The 19666-nt window shown below is 37.7% G+C and overlaps 3 protein-coding genes across 3 annotated transcripts; 2 read left to right on the forward strand and 1 right to left on the reverse strand.

Moving 5' to 3' along the window:
- The first annotated feature begins 15 nt into the window (after positions 1-15).
- On the forward strand, positions 16-7363 carry LOC133696559 (cucumisin-like). Its single transcript, XM_062118777.1, has 11 exons — positions 16-193; positions 300-388; positions 1167-1258; positions 1381-1624; positions 1758-2268; positions 2437-2540; positions 2659-2877; positions 2983-3094; positions 3175-3388; positions 3548-4041; positions 7241-7363. The coding sequence occupies exons 1-11, from the start codon at positions 98-100 to the stop codon at positions 7361-7363; spliced, it is 2298 nt and encodes a 765-aa protein (XP_061974761.1). The 5' UTR covers positions 16-97.
- A 1788-nt stretch (positions 7364-9151) lies between these two features.
- On the forward strand, positions 9152-13509 carry LOC133696996 (cucumisin-like). The gene is made up of 10 exons (XM_062119309.1): positions 9152-9479; positions 9586-9674; positions 10453-10544; positions 10667-10910; positions 11044-11554; positions 11723-11826; positions 11945-12163; positions 12268-12379; positions 12460-12673; positions 12838-13509. Exons 1-10 carry the CDS (start codon positions 9384-9386, stop codon positions 13359-13361), a joined length of 2205 nt encoding a protein of 734 aa, XP_061975293.1. The 5' UTR covers positions 9152-9383; the 3' UTR covers positions 13362-13509.
- A 220-nt stretch (positions 13510-13729) lies between these two features.
- Positions 13730-19423, reverse strand: LOC133696560 (uncharacterized). Its single transcript, XM_062118778.1, has 6 exons — positions 19247-19423; positions 18569-19153; positions 18244-18338; positions 17920-18182; positions 16736-17589; positions 13730-16654 (listed from the first exon to the last, which is right to left on the reverse strand). Exons 1-6 carry the CDS (start codon positions 19421-19423, stop codon positions 13730-13732), a joined length of 4899 nt encoding a protein of 1632 aa, XP_061974762.1.
- Between the last annotated feature and the right edge of the window lie 243 nt (positions 19424-19666).

Here is a 19666-nt window from a genome sequence, read left to right on the forward strand (position 1 = left end):
TTCTCATTTCTTCTATTTACTATAAAGCGCTCTTCCCCTTTGCATGGCATCATCAAGCTAGCAAGCTAGAACTTCTCGCTTTTAGGGGTCTTCTCTGATGGCGAACAATTTCTCATTTTCATGTTTCCTCCTCATCAGCCTCACCTGCAGTCTGTTTATTCGCTGCCATTGCTCGTCCGATGAAGACAAGAAGGCACTGTGTTTTATCTCACCATCCTTTCTGTTATTTTATTTTTGCCACAACTTTTTTTTTTCCATATAATTTCATTACTAATTAAAGGCCATTTTACTGAAAGCAGGTTTATGTTGTGTACATGGGAGACCGCCCAAAGAGTGATATTTCTGTATCAGCTCTTCACATCAGCATGCTACAAAACGTCGTGGGCAGGTAACATTTTCATAGTGGAAGAAAACACACTTGAACTTGCATTAGTATCTCTTTTGTGATTGAGCGAATGTGGAAAGCCAAGGAGTTCATTAATTTTTTTTCTTTATTTACTTACGCAACTTTTTTATTTTTGACAAGCATGATATGAAGTCTTGTGAGGTACCAAGATCATATTCGAAAACAGAGTAATATTTCAGTTTTTAAAAAACTAAGTAAAATAAGGAAATTTCGAATTTTTTTGTTCAAATAAGTCTTGTGAGACGCAAATTTTTTTCGAATTTTACTTAGTTTGAAAAACACACCTTAAAGGTTCTTTGCAATTTTCCTTTATAATTTTTTCAAATTAAAAAAAAAACATAAACAATACTCTTTTATAAACAAACAATTTTTAATAATATAATTAAGAGATTAAAATTATTTTTTATATTTTCATATTTTGTTATTTGCATAAATTTAATTTTTATCAAAAATCTAATGTAAAGATTTTTTTTGGAGTTAACAATATAACTTTTTCATGATAATTATTAATTTGAGTAAAATAAAACTAATATTATACAAATAGATTATCATGAATATAAAATATTAATATTATTATTATAAATTATGGATTTGATTTTCTTATAAAAAAATAATTATAATCTTAATGTATTTCTTATTTTGTGTTTTAGAAAAATTCATCTTTGTTTTCAACAAATGAGCACGTTTTTTTTTATTTGAAAAACAAACTCTATTATAGAGTAACACCCTGACCATTTGAATGGATTGTATTTTGATACAGTGGTGCATCAGATTCTTTGCTCCATAGCTACCATAGGAGCTTCAATGGTTTTGTTGCTAAATTGACCAAAGAGGAGAAAGAGAAAATGGCTGGTGAGAAGGCATTATTATCATAAAATATTACTTGAGACACAATCCTATGTTAGCTTATGTAAAGTTTTCATAATAAGTTTCCTTCCCTTCCCTTCCCTTTTTTTTTTTAAATCAAATTTCAGGCTTGGACGGTGTAGTGTCTGTGTTTCCTAGTCAGAAGAAAAAACTTCACACAACAAGATCATGGGACTTCATGGGCTTCCCCCAGAATGTTACAAGAGCAACTTCTGAAAGCGACATCATTGTGGCAATGCTTGACACAGGGATTTGGCCCGAGTCTGAAAGTTTTAATGACGAAGGATATGGTCCGCCTCCAAGCAAATGGAAGGGCACTTGCCAGGCATCCTTCAATTTCACTTGCAACAAGTAAAACTCTAAAGCTCTATATAACTTGCACAATGAAACACAAGTAAACACATTTTACAGGCTTAAGCAGGATTCAACTAGGCTAATCTGGATTTTCCTAACCTTGTAACATGTCCGCAAATATTGCTTGCAGTAAGATAATTGGAGCTCGATACTACCATAGCGAAGGAAAAGTAGATCCAGCAGACTTTGCCTCCCCAAGAGATTCAGAAGGCCATGGGACTCACACTGCTTCAACAGCAGCAGGAAGATTGGTTAGTGATGCAAGCCTACTAGGCCTTGCTACAGGAACAGCACGAGGAGGGGTTCCCTCTGCCCGTATTGCTGTGTACAAGATATGTTGGTCTGATGGCTGCTCAGATGCCGACATTCTTGCAGCTTTTGACGATGCTATTGCAGATGGAGTTGATATAATCTCCCTCTCAGTTGGAGGGTGGCCCATGGACTATTTTGAGGATTCAATTGCTATTGGAGCTTTCCATTCAATGAAAAATGGAATACTCACATCAAACTCTGCTGGTAACTCAGGTCCTGGTCCTGAATCAATTTCAAATTGTTCACCTTGGTCTCTGTCTGTGGCTGCTAGCACCATAGATCGAAAGTTTGTGACCTCGGTGATGTTAGGCAATGGAGCCATTTATGAGGTGAGCATGAATGTTTCAGCTCTCAAAAAACAAAGGAATATTTAAACTTTAACGGTGCCTCCTTCCACCCTCGAAATTTTTATATAGGAATAGGACTGATTGATCAATATGGCATGCTTTGAACTGGTGATTAGACCATAACTGTTGCATTTCCCTTCTTCATGTCAGGGAATCTCCATAAATACTTTTGAGCCTGGAAATATTGTGCCCCCATTCATTTACGGTGGAGATGCTCCAAACAAGACAGCAGGATACAACGGGTCAGAATCCAGGTAAGAAAAGAATGAAATTGGATCAACATACTTCAGTTGAGAAATGTTAACATCTACGATTCAAATACATGGAATGATCCAGTGTTGTGAATCTACAAAGTTTATCCTGAAAATGCAGGTATTGCTTCCAGGACTCGTTGAACAGCACTGTGGTGGAAGGGAAAGTCGTTCTTTGTGATCGGATCAGTGGAGGGGAGGAGGCAAGAGCCAGTCATGCAGTTGGATCAATAATGAATGGAGATGATTATTCTGATGTGGCCTTCAGTTTTCCTTTACCAGTTTCGTATTTGAGCTCAAGTGATGGAGCTGATCTTTTGAAGTACTTAAACTCAACTAGGTACTGGTATTTTTTTTTTGGCCACTGTATATTTGTGAAATTGCAGAAGAAGTTTAAAAAACGTTTGTTCAGTTACTTTCTCGATTCGTTGTGATATCCTTCCAGTGAACCAACGGCAACTATAATGAAGAGCATTGAAATAAAGGATGAAACTGCCCCATTTGTGGTTTCGTTTTCTTCACGAGGGCCTAATCCGATAACAAGTGACCTTCTCAAGGTAAATTGGAAGGATTTCCTCATTTTCTTACTTCAGCTGCGGACCTCTTCCACTGCTTGTAACTTCTTTACCCTGCGCAGCCCGACCTGACTGCCCCAGGAGTGGACATTTTGGCAGCATGGTCTGAAGCAACCACAGTAACAGGAAGCCCAGGGGATCCAAGAGTGGCTAAATACAACATAATTTCCGGAACATCTATGTCTTGTCCACATGCATCCGGCGCAGCTGCTTATGTCAAGGCATTTAACCCAACATGGTCTCCTGCTGCCATTAAGTCTGCCCTAATGACAACTGGTAATGGTTTGATTACAGAAACATATTTATTTTAGCGCATGATCTCAGTGATATTCAAGGTTTATAGATAAGACCATATAAGACATTGAACTAACGTTTAATTTAAGAAACTTCAGCAAAAATATGCAACCGAGTCTCAGTTTCTAATATTCTTTGCAGCTTCTTCCATGAGTTCTAGCATTAACAATGAGGCGGAGTTCGCTTATGGATCAGGCCATATAAATCCTGCAAAGGCTATTGATCCTGGTCTAGTATACGATGCTGGAGAGATTGATTATGTTAGATTCTTGTGTGGACAAGGATATAATGCTACACAACTTCTACTAATTACCGGAGATAATAGCACATGTACATGTTCTGCAGAAACAAATGGAACTGTGTGGGATCTAAACTACCCATCTTTCGCTCTGTCTGCCAAATCCGGGATAACTATTACTCGAATCTTCCATAGAACTGTCACAAATGTTGGATCAGCATCATCTACTTACAAGTCAATCACGAACGCTCCAAGTGGACTTAATATCCAAATTGAACCAGATGTCCTTTCCTTCCAGTCACTCGGGCAGCAACTTTCCTTTGTTGTCACGGTCGAAGCTAAGTTGGGTCAAACTGTACTGTCTGGATCTTTGGTTTGGGATGATGGGGTGCATCAAGTAAGAAGCCCAGTTGTGGCTAATCCTTCTCATTAAAATCTAGAAATTTACTTTCTTCCAACTAACTAAAGAAATAAACCTGATGATTGTTGTTTCAAATGCATAATAATTCTGTTCCGCAGACGGATTCCTTTGTAATGTTTTTCTCTTACCTTGAGATAGATAAAGTTCAATCTACTCACATGGCAATTAAGTTCTTGTGGATCTAATCTATTAATACAGGGATTGCATGCCTTGCAATTTTACATTTTGCAAATCAAGTGATCCGGTGCCCATTCTCCATGTTGCTACAGAGTTGCATTGCATTTCCAGATACTAAATCCAGCCAGAATAACTGAAGACTTGCTACTTTTATTAATTAGTTTCTTCCTTCAAAATCTGGTCTCTTATCAACAAAGAGTTCCCGTTAATAAAAATAAATTCTGAAACATCATCTTCTAAACCTAATTTGGACAAGAAAATAATCTCATGTTGTTATAGTTAGCTGACTACCAAAAAAACTGGACCAATAAAATATGCTTATAAAATTTTAACCTGATTTAATGATTGAATTAGAAATTATATTGTTCTTTTTCATATATTTTATTTCGAAATAATACATTGATGACTATTTAATTTAGAATCAGCAAGAAAAGCCTGAGAAACTTTGTAATTAATCAATATTTTTTGCAGGATATCATGTGGCTAAAATCTTAGATGACACTGATATCATGTGTTGTGGTTGGTGGCTTGTAATCGAACTCATGTGAAGAACCACATTGCTAGCCCTAGTCACCAAAACTAACTCAACAACATCAAGCGATACTTACAATCATCGCTCTTACATGAACAAGACACCTAATTATGTACGCTCGTGTAATAAAGCTAAGGCATGGGAGATTACAAGAATATTGTACCAAAAAAAAGGAAGCACTTTCAGACTATTCTCTTGCAGATCCTAACGGTTTTTTTGGCTATAACACTTGATAAATTTAGTGATAAGATACAATAAAATGCTATGTTACAGAATTAAGTGGAGTTGACAAAAAATATCATCCTAATTATGACTCTACGAGTTGATAGGACTTGTTATCATCTTCATTGCCACTACAAGTCTTCAACACTTCCCCTTATGGTATTCAGTTTGCATGCACTAACAACCAATTAGGTGATTAAAAGAATTTGTGAATAACAATGTCAAGGGGGGTTTTCTATTTTTACTTCAGTCAATATATATGTCCCTATGTTGGGTTAGGGACACAACCACGCCCAGCTCCATGGTAGGTTATGGCAAGGTCGTCTCTGACCATTCTTGGATGTAGTCACGAGTTGGACTCGATTGCTCTTGGGCTTAGGGTGTGAGTTGCACCCAACATCCCACAGATTGAGTGTATGGTTGAAGGGTCACTCTACACTGAACTTTCCATATTTTATACTAATGCCCATCATAATCCCATTAAATATGAATAAGCAGTCTATGTTTACATTGATTAAATGTGATGGTACGAGTAATAAAATAATATTATCTTAACCATACAAGATTTCTTTTCTACCTCTCCTACATTGCATGAGATAGTTCGAATCATGTAATATAAAAAAAATGGGAATAGACAAAAAAAGAGAGAGACATATCCAAAGACATAAACACATTCTCAGCCTTTTCCCCTCACCTCTAGATCTTCTTCCCTAACATTTTCTCTACCTTCATAAAAGCTCTTTAATATCTTTATTATTGTCGTTTTTACACAAATATTTCTAGTACTGACTTTATCTTTGGAGGGTCCTCCGTCAACACCCCAGAGGACTTTGTGCAGATATTTATTCCAAAGGAGTTTTATATCCTCCTAGAGGAAGATTTATCAAAGAAGAAGCCTACGTGGTTTTGAAATGGAGGTCATAGAATTCACCATAAATAATGTATAAGAATTTCTAGGAATAATTTATTCCGGAATATTCCTGGTAATTTTTATATTCTTGTTAGTATCAAAATTGAATGTGTTAATAAATCTTAAATTAAAGAATTCATTTTGGCCGAGATATGCAACGTGATAGACAAAAGTAGAGAAATACTTTCAAATACACCTTGATTTCAAAATCTTAATCTTGAGTTTTGTATTGATGGAAGAAGGATAAAGAAATCAAGGATTGTGTGTCGTATTAGTCTGAAAATTTTCTCCTTGCTGAGTTACTGGACAAATTAATAGGGTAGCTTGGGCTATCCTTGGCCATCTCCTAAGCATAACTTTATCAAATTAATAGTCTAGCAGATCTCTTTTTTTAACTGTAGCCTTAAATATTGCCTTGTGTTAGGAGCTGAGGACTCATCAAGCACTGGCTGATGAGTTTTAAAGTCCTTTTTTGTGATGGGGTATAGCAATGAACACACCAAATATAGAGGACAGCTTGCTACTGCCGTTGATTTCTTAGCAAAGCAAGGGATAGCCTTGTGATGTTAGGAACCTCACCAACCATTACCTTTGCACCAGGCTATCCTCATTCTTGTGTAAGCTTTTAGGTCTTGCTTGTTTCGGCCTCGTTTTTGTCAAAGAACCATCTTAACCCAAAAGCTTAAGCTATTAGGTGAGGTCTCAGGATATGATTTATATTATTCTCTAACACACCCCCTCAAGTGAAAGTCCTTTGGACTTGAAACTTGTACAGACCCATATTACCTTGTGCTTAATTTTTTATCAAATAAATGAGGATGGTGAGATTCGAACTCGAGACCACTTGGTCATCAAGGCTCTAATACCATGTCAAAGAACCATCTCAACCCAATAGCTTAAACTATTGAGTGAGGTTCCAGGATATGATTTATATTATTCTCTAACAGTTCTGTACCTATAAGCTCAAAGTTTTTGTCTTGAATTTTGGGAGGCCGGGCTTAATTTTGCACTGCAATTTTGCCATAGTTCCAGTTAAAATTAGCCCATGGGTCTCATGGCTATTTGGATTTCCTTGGGCCAGGATACATAGATCCTTGATAAGCATCTCCAGTTGCAAACAGTGTAGATAAATCCATGGACCATGGTCCTTGATTTTCAATGGCCCAACAAGGCATGCATGTGTCACTGCCTGCAGCAATCTAATTTGTTTTCGAATGGTAGATTATTCAATCTATCGTTTTCACTGATCTATCCTTGTGGAAGAATAATTATCGAGGATATTACGTGAGTGTATTTTGGAGTGATCTGATTTTTATCAGTAAATGATGGTGAAGATGAACGGTCATGCCAATGGCTCCAGAGATGATAAGCTGAGAATATTGCTGGACGATGACATGAATGGCGTTACGATTACTGATGCTGGTGTAAGAGATAGAGCTTCCAAGGAATTCCATTGACGATGGGAGAAGTTTGCAGTCTTGCGGAGGAGAGCTGTCATGGAAGAGATGCTGAGGAGCTCACTTAACCACATACAGATTATTCTTTGTTGACTTTTCTACTACTACGATGGGGGTGGAAAATTTCATTATTTGATTTTTTTAATAATACCAAATTCATCGTTGTATTTTCAAGTCAAGGTAACTTGGTGACTGATCTGTTATAAATTGATTGATGTCGTTCACCCAAGTCATTGTTTTTTTCTGAATAATAAATACCACATTCACCCGTAGATTCTTTATGGGTTGGATGCTAGTGGACTGAAGGCCTTTTTATGTGGGCCATGTTGGGCTTCTTTGTCTTGTACTGGCAGAAAGCAAAGGACATGGTTCGGTGCCCTATACTCCTTTTTTCACGGAAGTTTAGGTGCCCTAATCTTATTTGACCATCTCAGACTCCTTAAATTTTTTTTTTTTTTTCCTTGTTACTCCAAGGAAACCACTGCTACCGTTTACTGGTTTCTTTCTTAGTTCCCTTGCGCTGACTTTTCAACTACTGTTGGAGTTGTTAGTGGTTATGCGCTCTCGTTGCTCCAAGAGAGCACTGAGGTAGGTTCAGGGAGCGTGTGATGATTTAAATTATTTTTTATTTAAAAATATAATAATTTTTTTTTTAATTTTTAATGAAAATTTCAACTTGAAATATCGGACGAAAGAAAAGGAAACTATTCAATTTCATAATCTTTTTGTTGTCTATATTTCCATGGAAAAAGAATATTGCCATAACAAAATTACAAAAACAAATCTATCAAACACTTCAGTTTTTATTTGAATATCTAAATAAAAAAACATTTATTTTATTGGTGCATGTGATCGTAATCCTCAAAGTATAATATCAAGTACTTTTTTATAGCACGATAAAAATTACTTTTTTAAAAAAATTTATTTAAAAATATATTAAAATAATATTATTTTTAGTCTTTTAAATTTTATTTTAGATATTAGCAAATTAAAATTAAAACAATAAAAAACATAAAAAAATAATTTAAAATTAAATAAAAATTCTTAAATTTTTTTAAAAATACAATCTATTTCCAATCCCAAACAAACCCCCAAGTATTGATAAAATTTAAATTTTGAAAATGAAACTGCTAACATCACCATTAACTTGAGATCGCACGGTATAACTCTAAAATCTTTACCGTTATATTTCCCTAGCTGAAAAAACAAATCAGATGTCAAAACACAAGAAGAAGAAGAAGAAGAAGAAGAAGAAGAAGAAGAAGAAGAAGAGGGCCCTTGGTTCCTTTGACAATCAGGAAACCTAACCAGAATATTTGCCACGTTCAAAATTGAACATCCTATGACCCTAACGAACACCCACCGGAAGAATACTCTCATGAAACCAAGAAAAGATTATTATTTAATTTAGTTTATTAATATTAATTTTTTTTATTTAGTTTTCATACTATCATAATACGGATACCAGATTTGACGAGTTAAGATTCATATTTTTTTTAATTAGATTTTTTCTTTTAATTTCATCTTTTAATATCGATTTGATTGAGAATTAAACTTTATGGTTTATTTTGCTTACTTTTCATTAGATTATCGTGATCTTATGAGAGGGTTTTACTGTACCCCTCATCGCAAAATACTATTCATTGGAATACTACTTTGCTTTGTTTTTTTTCTTTGTTTTTTCCTTTTCAATTTCATTCCTTAATATTAATTTTTTTATTTAATTATTATATTTTCATGAGACACGATCTTATAGTCAAACCCACGTCTAAAGCACACCGGTTAAACACTAAACACTATACCAGGTTGTTATCTTAAGATGTATAATTAAATCCGGCTGGTGGCAAAACACTCCAAGATTGTAATAGCGATTTCCGAATTTGGCTTAAGATAAGAAGCCGGTGGAGAACAGGATTCAACGACTTCTTATTTCTTCTATTTACTATAAAGCGCTCTTCCCCTTTGCATGGCATCATCAAGCTAGCAAGCTAGAACTTCTCGCTTTTAGGGGTCTTCTCTGATGGCGAACAATTTCTCATTTTCATGTTTCCTCCTCATCAGCCTCACCTGCAGTCTGTTTATTCGCTGCCATTGCTCGTCCGATGAAGACAAGAAGGCACTGTGTTTTATCTCACCATCCTTTCTGTTATTTTATTTTTGCCACAACTTTTTTTTTTCCATATAATTTCATTACTAATTAAAGGCCATTTTACTGAAAGCAGGTTTATGTTGTGTACATGGGAGACCGCCCAAAGAGTGATATTTCTGTATCAGCTCTTCACATCAGCATGCTACAAAACGTCGTGGGCAGGTAACATTTTCATAGTGGAAGAAAACACACTTGAACTTGCATTAGTATCTCTTTTGTGATTGAGCGAATGTGGAAAGCCAAGGAGTTCATTAATTTTTTTTCTTTATTTACTTACGCAACTTTTTTATTTTTGACAAGCATGATATGAAGTCTTGTGAGGTACCAAGATCATATTCGAAAACAGAGTAATATTTCAGTTTTTAAAAAACTAAGTAAAATAAGGAAATTTCGAATTTTTTTGTTCAAATAAGTCTTGTGAGACGCAAATTTTTTTCGAATTTTACTTAGTTTGAAAAACACACCTTAAAGGTTCTTTGCAATTTTCCTTTATAATTTTTTCAAATTAAAAAAAAAACATAAACAATACTCTTTTATAAACAAACAATTTTTAATAATATAATTAAGAGATTAAAATTATTTTTTATATTTTCATATTTTGTTATTTGCATAAATTTAATTTTTATCAAAAATCTAATGTAAAGATTTTTTTTGGAGTTAACAATATAACTTTTTCATGATAATTATTAATTTGAGTAAAATAAAACTAATATTATACAAATAGATTATCATGAATATAAAATATTAATATTATTATTATAAATTATGGATTTGATTTTCTTATAAAAAAATAATTATAATCTTAATGTATTTCTTATTTTGTGTTTTAGAAAAATTCATCTTTGTTTTCAACAAATGAGCACGTTTTTTTTTATTTGAAAAACAAACTCTATTATAGAGTAACACCCTGACCATTTGAATGGATTGTATTTTGATACAGTGGTGCATCAGATTCTTTGCTCCATAGCTACCATAGGAGCTTCAATGGTTTTGTTGCTAAATTGACCAAAGAGGAGAAAGAGAAAATGGCTGGTGAGAAGGCATTATTATCATAAAATATTACTTGAGACACAATCCTATGTTAGCTTATGTAAAGTTTTCATAATAAGTTTCCTTCCCTTCCCTTCCCTTTTTTTTTTTAAATCAAATTTCAGGCTTGGACGGTGTAGTGTCTGTGTTTCCTAGTCAGAAGAAAAAACTTCACACAACAAGATCATGGGACTTCATGGGCTTCCCCCAGAATGTTACAAGAGCAACTTCTGAAAGCGACATCATTGTGGCAATGCTTGACACAGGGATTTGGCCCGAGTCTGAAAGTTTTAATGACGAAGGATATGGTCCGCCTCCAAGCAAATGGAAGGGCACTTGCCAGGCATCCTTCAATTTCACTTGCAACAAGTAAAACTCTAAAGCTCTATATAACTTGCACAATGAAACACAAGTAAACACATTTTACAGGCTTAAGCAGGATTCAACTAGGCTAATCTGGATTTTCCTAACCTTGTAACATGTCCGCAAATATTGCTTGCAGTAAGATAATTGGAGCTCGATACTACCATAGCGAAGGAAAAGTAGATCCAGCAGACTTTGCCTCCCCAAGAGATTCAGAAGGCCATGGGACTCACACTGCTTCAACAGCAGCAGGAAGATTGGTTAGTGATGCAAGCCTACTAGGCCTTGCTACAGGAACAGCACGAGGAGGGGTTCCCTCTGCCCGTATTGCTGTGTACAAGATATGTTGGTCTGATGGCTGCTCAGATGCCGACATTCTTGCAGCTTTTGACGATGCTATTGCAGATGGAGTTGATATAATCTCCCTCTCAGTTGGAGGGTGGCCCATGGACTATTTTGAGGATTCAATTGCTATTGGAGCTTTCCATTCAATGAAAAATGGAATACTCACATCAAACTCTGCTGGTAACTCAGGTCCTGGTCCTGAATCAATTTCAAATTGTTCACCTTGGTCTCTGTCTGTGGCTGCTAGCACCATAGATCGAAAGTTTGTGACCTCGGTGATGTTAGGCAATGGAGCCATTTATGAGGTGAGCATGAATGTTTCAGCTCTCAAAAAACAAAGGAATATTTAAACTTTAACGGTGCCTCCTTCCACCCTCGAAATTTTTATATAGGAATAGGACTGATTGATCAATATGGCATGCTTTGAACTGGTGATTAGACCATAACTGTTGCATTTCCCTTCTTCATGTCAGGGAATCTCCATAAATACTTTTGAGCCTGGAAATATTGTGCCCCCATTCATTTACGGTGGAGATGCTCCAAACAAGACAGCAGGATACAACGGGTCAGAATCCAGGTAAGAAAAGAATGAAATTGGATCAACATACTTCAGTTGAGAAATGTTAACATCTACGATTCAAATACATGGAATGATCCAGTGTTGTGAATCTACAAAGTTTATCCTGAAAATGCAGGTATTGCTTCCAGGACTCGTTGAACAGCACTGTGGTGGAAGGGAAAGTCGTTCTTTGTGATCGGATCAGTGGAGGGGAGGAGGCAAGAGCCAGTCATGCAGTTGGATCAATAATGAATGGAGATGATTATTCTGATGTGGCCTTCAGTTTTCCTTTACCAGTTTCGTATTTGGGCTCAAGTGATGGAGCTCATCTTTTGAAGTACATAAACTCAACTAGGTACCGGTATTTTTTTTTTGCCACTGTATATTTGTGAAATTGCAGAAGAAGTTTAAAAAACGTTTGTTCAGTTACTTTCTCGATTCGTTGTGATATCCTTCCAGTGAACCAACGGCAACTATAATGAAGAGCATTGAAACAAAGGATGAAACTGCCCCATTTGTGGTTTCGTTTTCTTCACGAGGGCCTAATCCGATAACAAGTGACCTTCTCAAGGTAAATTGGAAGCATTTCCTCATTTTCTTTCTTCAGCTGCGGACCTCTTCCACTGTTTGTAACTTCTTTACCCTGCGCAGCCCGACCTGACTGCCCCTGGAGTGGACATTTTGGCAGCATGGTCTGAAGCAACCACTGTAACAGGAAGCCCAGGGGATACAAGAGTGGTTAAATACAACATATTTTCCGGAACATCTATGTCTTGTCCACATGCATCCGGCGCAGCTGCTTATATCAAGGCATTTAACCCAACATGGTCTCCTGCTGCCATTAAGTCTGCCCTAATGACAACTGGTAATGGTTTGATTACAAGTTACAACAACATATTAATTTGAGCGCATGATCTCAGTGATTTCAAGGTTTATAAATACGACCATATAAAACATTGAACTAACGTTTAATTTAAGGAACTTCATCAAAACACGCAACCGAGTCTCAGTTTCTAATATTCTTTGCAGCTTCTTCCATGAGTTCTAGCATTAACAATGACGCGGAGTTCGCTTATGGATCAGGCCATATAAATCCTGCAAAGGCTATTGATCCTGGTCTAGTATATGATGCTGGAGAGATTGATTATGTTCGATTCTTGTGTGGACAAGGATATAATGCTACACAACTTCTACTAATTACCGGAGATAATAGCACATGTTCTGCAGAAACAAATGGAAATGTGTGGGATCTAAACTACCCATCTTTCGCTCTGTCTGCCAAATCCGGGAAAACTATTACTCGAATCTTCCATAGAACTGTCACAAATGTTGGATCAGCATCGTCTACTTACAAGTCAATCACGAACGCTCCAAGTGGACTTAATATCCAAATTGAACCAGATGTCCTTTCCTTCCAGTCTCTTGGGCAGCAACTTTCCTTTGTTGTCACGGTTGAAGCTACGTTGGGTAAAACTGTACTGTCTGGATCTTTGGTTTGGGATGATGGGGGTCATCAAGTAAGAAGCCCAGTTGTGGCTAATCCTACTCATTAAAATCTAGAAGTTTACTTTCTTCCAACTACCTAAAGAAATAAACCTGATGATTGTTGTTTCAAATGCAAAACAATTCTGTTCCGCAGACGGATTCCTTTGTAATGTTTTTTTTTTTTTTGAAAGATGTGTGTATTATTTAAACGCCAAAGCCTGGTGGGAGTAGTACAGAAACTACACAATATCTTACTATGGCAAAAAACCATAAATAGGATAAAGCGCAGTATAATAAAAACAAAAGCAAAGAAAACCTTAGAATAGCTATCCGAATGAGCTCAAAGCTAAACATTCCTCTACAAAACAAAAACGAAAATAACTCAAAGACATAGTGGGAGAAGATACAAGAGTAAGGCCACAGAAAAAATGTGGAGTCAAAGCCAGGCAACAAATTCACTTGATCTCTGCATTCCTTGTTTAGACATGCAGTCTGCCATGCAATTACTTTCACGAAAGATATGTGAGAAGGTGATTGAACCAAAATATGCTTTCAGCCTATTAATAGAGGAGAACAGATTATGATGCTTCCAGGGACGGCTGTGAGGCTTATTCATCCAGCTAATAGCATTGACAGAGTCAGATTCTATGATGAGGTGTTGATGGTGGAAGAGACAATTAGATGTTGAAAGTTCAATGGCTTTGACAATAGCCCTTAACTCAGCAATATTAGAGTCTAAAATACCAACTGGAATAGAGAACAAACCGAGAAGATGTCCATGATGATTTCGCAGTACACCACCTATTCCAGAGGGGCCTGGCTTACCAAGAGACGAGCCATCCACGTTCCATTTGAGGCTATTAATCATAGGAGGAGACCACATATTATTAATCCTAAAAGAGTGGGCATTGGACCACCGAAGTAAGCCATCTGCCGATCTGATCAGATCTGAAGGGGAGTATGGGAAATCAGAATGGATAGCTTTTAGCCATAGACATAGACGGGTGATAATAAGAAAGAATATTGATTCATAGTCAGGTGTCTTCTGTTGGAAGATCAGATCGTTTTGAAGTAGCCAAAGAGACCATGCCACTGAGAAGAACAACATCAACCATGCCTTCCTCTGAAAATGACCATGCACCATGGAAGTCCATTGAGACCACAAATCTGAGAAGCTCTTTGGGCAACACCAAACTAAACCCCACCACTTAATGATTTTGGACCAAATGAGCCAATGCTTATGGCAGTGTAGCAGGATATGGTCCACCGATTCTGCCTCCACTAGGCAGATAGGGCAATTTGATTCTGAGCTACCCAATATACCTCTTCGAACCAACATACATCGGGTGTTGATTCTGTTAATGATAGCCATCCAGCAAAAGATCTCTACCTTAGGAGGGACAATACCTTTCCAAATTCCAGCAAACGAGAAGGCATTGTTTGTTGAAGGCTTTGGGCTTAACAATCCACAGAGAGATTTAACTAAAAATCTTCCTGAATTATTGTCCTTCCATATTAGTCTATCCTCTCCATCTTTGTCCATGAGTACAGTCGATAGGATTGCATAAAGCTGATCGAGCAAGCCAATGTTGCGCCCCCGAAGTGGACGTATCCAGGAAAAAACCCAAATCCACTCATACCCTTCCCACATTCCCATCTTAGCAATGCTGGCAGCTTTGTCATTGGATAATTGGAAAAGAGTAGAGAAGTGCTCTGCTAAACAGTGGTTATTAAGCCAGCAGTCTAGCCAAAACTTAGTCTTCTTGCCATTTCCGATAAGAACCAGAGATTGCTCATTCACAATATCCTGCAGCTTATTATTTCTCACACAATGATTGACAATCCGGGACCATGTAGTTGCAGCTCCTGGAATAGGAGCTTGCAACAGCAGTTTAGAGCAATTGGTGTTGTGGATGCTTTTGATCACATCTTTCCACATACTTGATTCCTCCGACCCAAACCTCCATAACCATTTAAAGAGCAGAGCTGTGTTTTTGTCCCTTAAGGGACCAATCCCAAGACCACCCGCTTGTTTTGGAAGAGTAACAGTGGCCCAACTGACATTGCATATTTTGTGTCTTTCCTCATTTCCAGACCAGAGGAAGGATCGAAGTTTCTGATCAATTATGGAGGCAACCGATGCAGGCATGGGGAACATAGATAGGTAGTAGATGGGGAGATTGCTGAGCACAGATTTAATCAAGCACAAACGGCCCCCAATAGATAAGAACCTGCATTTCCACGAAGCCAACCGGAAACTAATATTCCATAAAATAGGATTCCACATTGTAGCTCTGCCTAGGTTTCCACCAATGAGGAGTCCAAGATACATGAGAGGCAGCTGATCCTGCTTGCATCTGAGAAGCTGAGCCGTGAAGTTACATGTATGAGTTGCTACACCCACACCTACAATGCTGCTTTTATAAAAATTGACCTTCATCCCCGAGACAAGTTCAAAGCATAATAGGATACGTTTAATGTTCTGCATGCTATTTGAAGAGTCTGAACTGAATATAAGGGTGTCGTCCGTAAACTGTAAGTGAGATATGACAAGCCCCGTATTGCCGATGTTTATACCTGAAGTCAAACCCAAATCACAGCCACGCTGCAACATACAACTCAACCCCTGGACTGCAACGTTGAAGAGAAACGGAGAGAGAGGGTCTCCTTGGCGTAGGCCTTTAGCTAAGCAGAATTCCTCTGTGGGAGACCCATTAACAAGCACATATATTTTTGCCGTTGATATGCATTGCATAATCCACCCTCGCCATCTATTGCGAAAGCCCATACTAGCCATGATTTCATTAATATATTCCCATAACACCGAATCGAAGGCTTTATAAAAATCTAATTTGAAGAGATAAGCTTTACCCTTTTTCTTCTTAATGAAAGGAAGGACCTCATTTGCAATCAAGACGCTGTCTAAAATTTGCCTCCCTTTGATAAAAGCATTTTGATGATGGGAGATGACCTCTGGCATAACATGTTTCATTCTGGTTGCTAAAATCTTTGAGATGATCTTGTATAGGCTGCCAACCAAACTAATAGGTCTGAAATCTGATAGCTTGTTAGCACCTTTAATCTTCGGAATAAGAGTAACAAAGGTGCTATTGATACCAGCAGGAAGGAGATTAGTCCGATAGAATTCATCAACCATCTGGATAATGTCCTCACCTATAATGTTCCATGCTTTCTTGATGAAAAGGAAGTTAATACCATCAGGACCTGGAGCTTTATTTCCATCACAATCCCACATAGCTGTTTTAATCTCTTCTGCAGAAAATGGCAATTCAAGAGCAGCCGAGGATGAAGGCTTCAGCCTTGAGAATTCCAGGTTTGAACATGAAGCTCTAGGTCTGTTCTAGTGGGAGTATAGGTTGCGAAAAAAGTTAAAGACAGCTAGCTTCACATCGATTGGTTTAGATAGGATATGTCCATCAACCTCCAGGCATGCAAGCTGATTCTTTTTTTGTCTTGTAGTTGCAGCTAAATGAAAGAATCGAGTATTTTTATCTCCAAGCTTACACCACTGAATTCTTGACTTCTGATGCCAGGCAGACTCTTGAGCTCTATACATGATTTTGAGTCGGGAGGCAATGGAATTACTTCTATTCAGTTCATCAACACTCAAGACCTTGCACTCATTTTTACGATCCATTGAGTCATCTTCAAGTTCCAGTTCCGCAATTCTGTTATTCATGCTTCCCACATTAGCTTTACTCCACTGTCGACATCTCTCTTTCAACATCTTTAGAGCCGAGACCATTTTCCTTGTGCCAGATTTTGAAACCATGATTGAACTCCAAAAGCTCTGAATCATATTCCTGAAATCAGACATAAGCCACCAGCAATTCATGAAGCGAAAAGGTTTCGGGCCCCAATTTGTAGAGTCGAGCAACAGATGCAGAGGCCTATGATCAGATGAATATTTTGAGAGACCGAATAAGGTAGATGATGGGAAAGTCTGCAACCAATCCCCCGATACAAATATTCTATCAATACGGCTCGCCACATTACCTCGAGACCATGTAAATTTTCTCCCATTTAAGGGGAGCTCCATAAGATTACAACCATCAATGCAATTTTTGAATCTTGTCATGGAAGATGTTATTTGTGAGCCACCTTTCCTATCTGACGGGAATAAGGTTTCATTAAAATCACCCGCAAGACACCACGGCTTGCTAACACTATCCCTGAATGTAACAAGATAAGTCCACAACTCATTCTTCAGGTTCCCACCATTCGGAGCATATACAAAAGAGACTAGGCAATCTAGATTGGATCGAGTGAAGGTGCCTTCAATATGCAAAATACGGCCATTCATAGCAACAGAACAGCTGGAGACACAAAAAATATCTGAATTCCATATACATAATATTCCCCCCGAAAGGCCTAATAAGGGAACTGTATACCAAGCCCTAGTATGACGATCCCATATAGCAGTAATAGTGAAATCATCCAAAGTTTCCAATTTTGTTTCCAAAATACCCAGGATATGAAGTTTAAATTTTCTACCAAGATTCCTCAAACATCTTTTTTTTTCTCTCCCCCCTAAACCACATACATTCCATATAATTATAATACCCATAGAAGTGATTACAGAGACCATACCTTCAGACTATTTACAGAAGCAAATCACGGCTTCTTCCTTAGGATCCACTTTTCCTGCTCTCGGTCTAGGAATCCCTGCAGTGTCTGAGTCATGTGTGCTATCGTCATGCCCTTGGAGAATAGCTTGTCCAACTTCCCAGCAAGCAGCGGCTTCTGCCCTATTATCAGAATGTGCAGGCTCATTTGCTTCATCACCAGAATTGGTGTCGGGTCTGTATCTTGAACTACTTGCCTCATCCTCACCAATCAATTCCTTACCAGCTTTGATAATAACATTTCTGTTCTTTATCCCATTATCAGAAACTAAGTATGCAACAATTACGGTCTCTGATTGCTTACCGCTTTGTTTTCCCACTTGACGTGATTCCTCCTCCTAAGAGAGTGTGATCTGCGTGTGAGCTTTGTTGCTTTTTTTCTGTGAGATTTCCTGTTTCCTACTTCCAGAGCACTAAGCTCATATGGATCAGCAATAGGAGTGATGAAGGTTGTAAAAGATGGCCCAATGCTTGTTGATTTCTGCTTTTCTTACGGCCCATCTGCTTTAGGAGTCCACTGTCATAATTTATATGTTGATTCAGCTCATCCTTAGCAGTAAAGCAAGAAACTTTTTGATAGCCACCCCTCTGCATGCAACTGAATCCACCTTGACATATACGTAAGGTACCAAGGCTAACTGGTTATCGCCTTCGTACGTACTCTCATAAGATAAAACCGCATGTTTGCAGATTTCAGTAATTTCTGGGTAGAGGTACCATGGTGAAACTTCAGACGTGGTGAGTGTGCTAGGAAGCTGAGTTTGGGTGCCCAACAAACCAGTGAATTCAGATTCAAATTCAGGTCTTTGTTTTGTCTCTTTGTGAGTCGTTGTTGCTCTATTAGTTTCCTCAAAAAAATCATCTTCATCGTCATCGGATAGCACAGATGTTGAGCACAATGATACATCCATGGAGTGTTTGACTGTTGTGAGAGAGGGGATAAACTCACCTTTGATTTCTTTCAAACTGACCTCAACCTGCACTCCATCAAGCTGGATCAACACTTGATCATGTAAAGGTTCCATCTTTGTGGTTTGAATAAGAACCCTAATACCTGATATGGACCCCTGACTAACACAGGAAGTGTCGTATCCTACAATATTTCCCCAGTTCTGAAGCAAAATATTGATACAGTTTCTGTTCCACCCTTTCATTGGCAAACCAAATATGGAGATCCAAGCAAATATGTAATATGCTCTAGTCCTTGTTTCCCACTATCTGAGATTGCTGAATAGAGAATGCAGCACAGATACTTTATTCCTTCATTCTTGCACTGAGGCTAACTGATCCACATAGGTAATAATCACCTGGCTAGCACCCAAAAAATGAAAGCTCACAGCTTTGACACTTAATTTTAAAACCGTTGCCTCCAGTGTTACTACATCCACATTTGGCAAGATATTTCCCACTAAGCTCCTATACAACCATTCCTTATCCTCATCTGTGGAGTTGTACTGTATTATTCTCCTCGTCTTTGTGACCATCTATTGTGGTTGGGATGTGAGTACCTCAGCATAGGATCTGTTATTTCTGAACATAAGTTAGGGTTTATGAGGTGATGTAGGTTTGGGTAAAGGTTTATGAGGTGATGTTGGCAGGGGAGGTTTAGAGAATTGAAGTTTAGCTGGGTTCACTCTCAACTTATAGGAATCAAACCAAACGTTACTGGCTTGGTCACAAAGATCAGACACAGGCAGGGGCGATAGTATTTCCATAAAACCAAAACG

Source organism: Populus nigra, chromosome 6 (genome assembly GCF_951802175.1).
Source record: "Populus nigra chromosome 6, ddPopNigr1.1, whole genome shotgun sequence".
Taxonomy (NCBI): Eukaryota; Viridiplantae; Streptophyta; class Magnoliopsida; order Malpighiales; family Salicaceae; genus Populus; species Populus nigra.

Coding starts and splice junctions, on each gene's coding strand:
- LOC133696559 (XM_062118777.1), top strand. CDS start 98: ATGGCGAACAATTTCTCATTTTCATGTTTCCTCCTCATCAGCCTCACC. Junction 2,878..2,982: donor AAGTACTTAAACTCAACTAG/GTACTGGTATTT, acceptor ATATCCTTCCAG/TGAACCAACGGCAACTATAA. Junction 3,389..3,547: donor GTCTGCCCTAATGACAACTG/GTAATGGTTTGA, acceptor TATTCTTTGCAG/CTTCTTCCATGAGTTCTAGC.
- LOC133696560 (XM_062118778.1), bottom strand. CDS start 19,423: ATGGTCACAAAGACGAGGAGAATAATACAGTACAACTCCACAGATGAG. Junction 18,339..18,568: donor GCGATAACCAGTTAGCCTTG/GTACCTTACGTA, acceptor CTCTGGAAGTAG/GAAACAGGAAATCTCACAGA. Junction 18,183..18,243: donor TCAAGTGGGAAAACAAAGCG/GTAAGCAATCAG, acceptor GATAAAGAACAG/AAATGTTATTATCAAAGCTG.
- LOC133696996 (XM_062119309.1), top strand. CDS start 9,384: ATGGCGAACAATTTCTCATTTTCATGTTTCCTCCTCATCAGCCTCACC. Junction 10,545..10,666: donor GGAGAAAGAGAAAATGGCTG/GTGAGAAGGCAT, acceptor ATCAAATTTCAG/GCTTGGACGGTGTAGTGTCT. Junction 12,164..12,267: donor AAGTACATAAACTCAACTAG/GTACCGGTATTT, acceptor ATATCCTTCCAG/TGAACCAACGGCAACTATAA.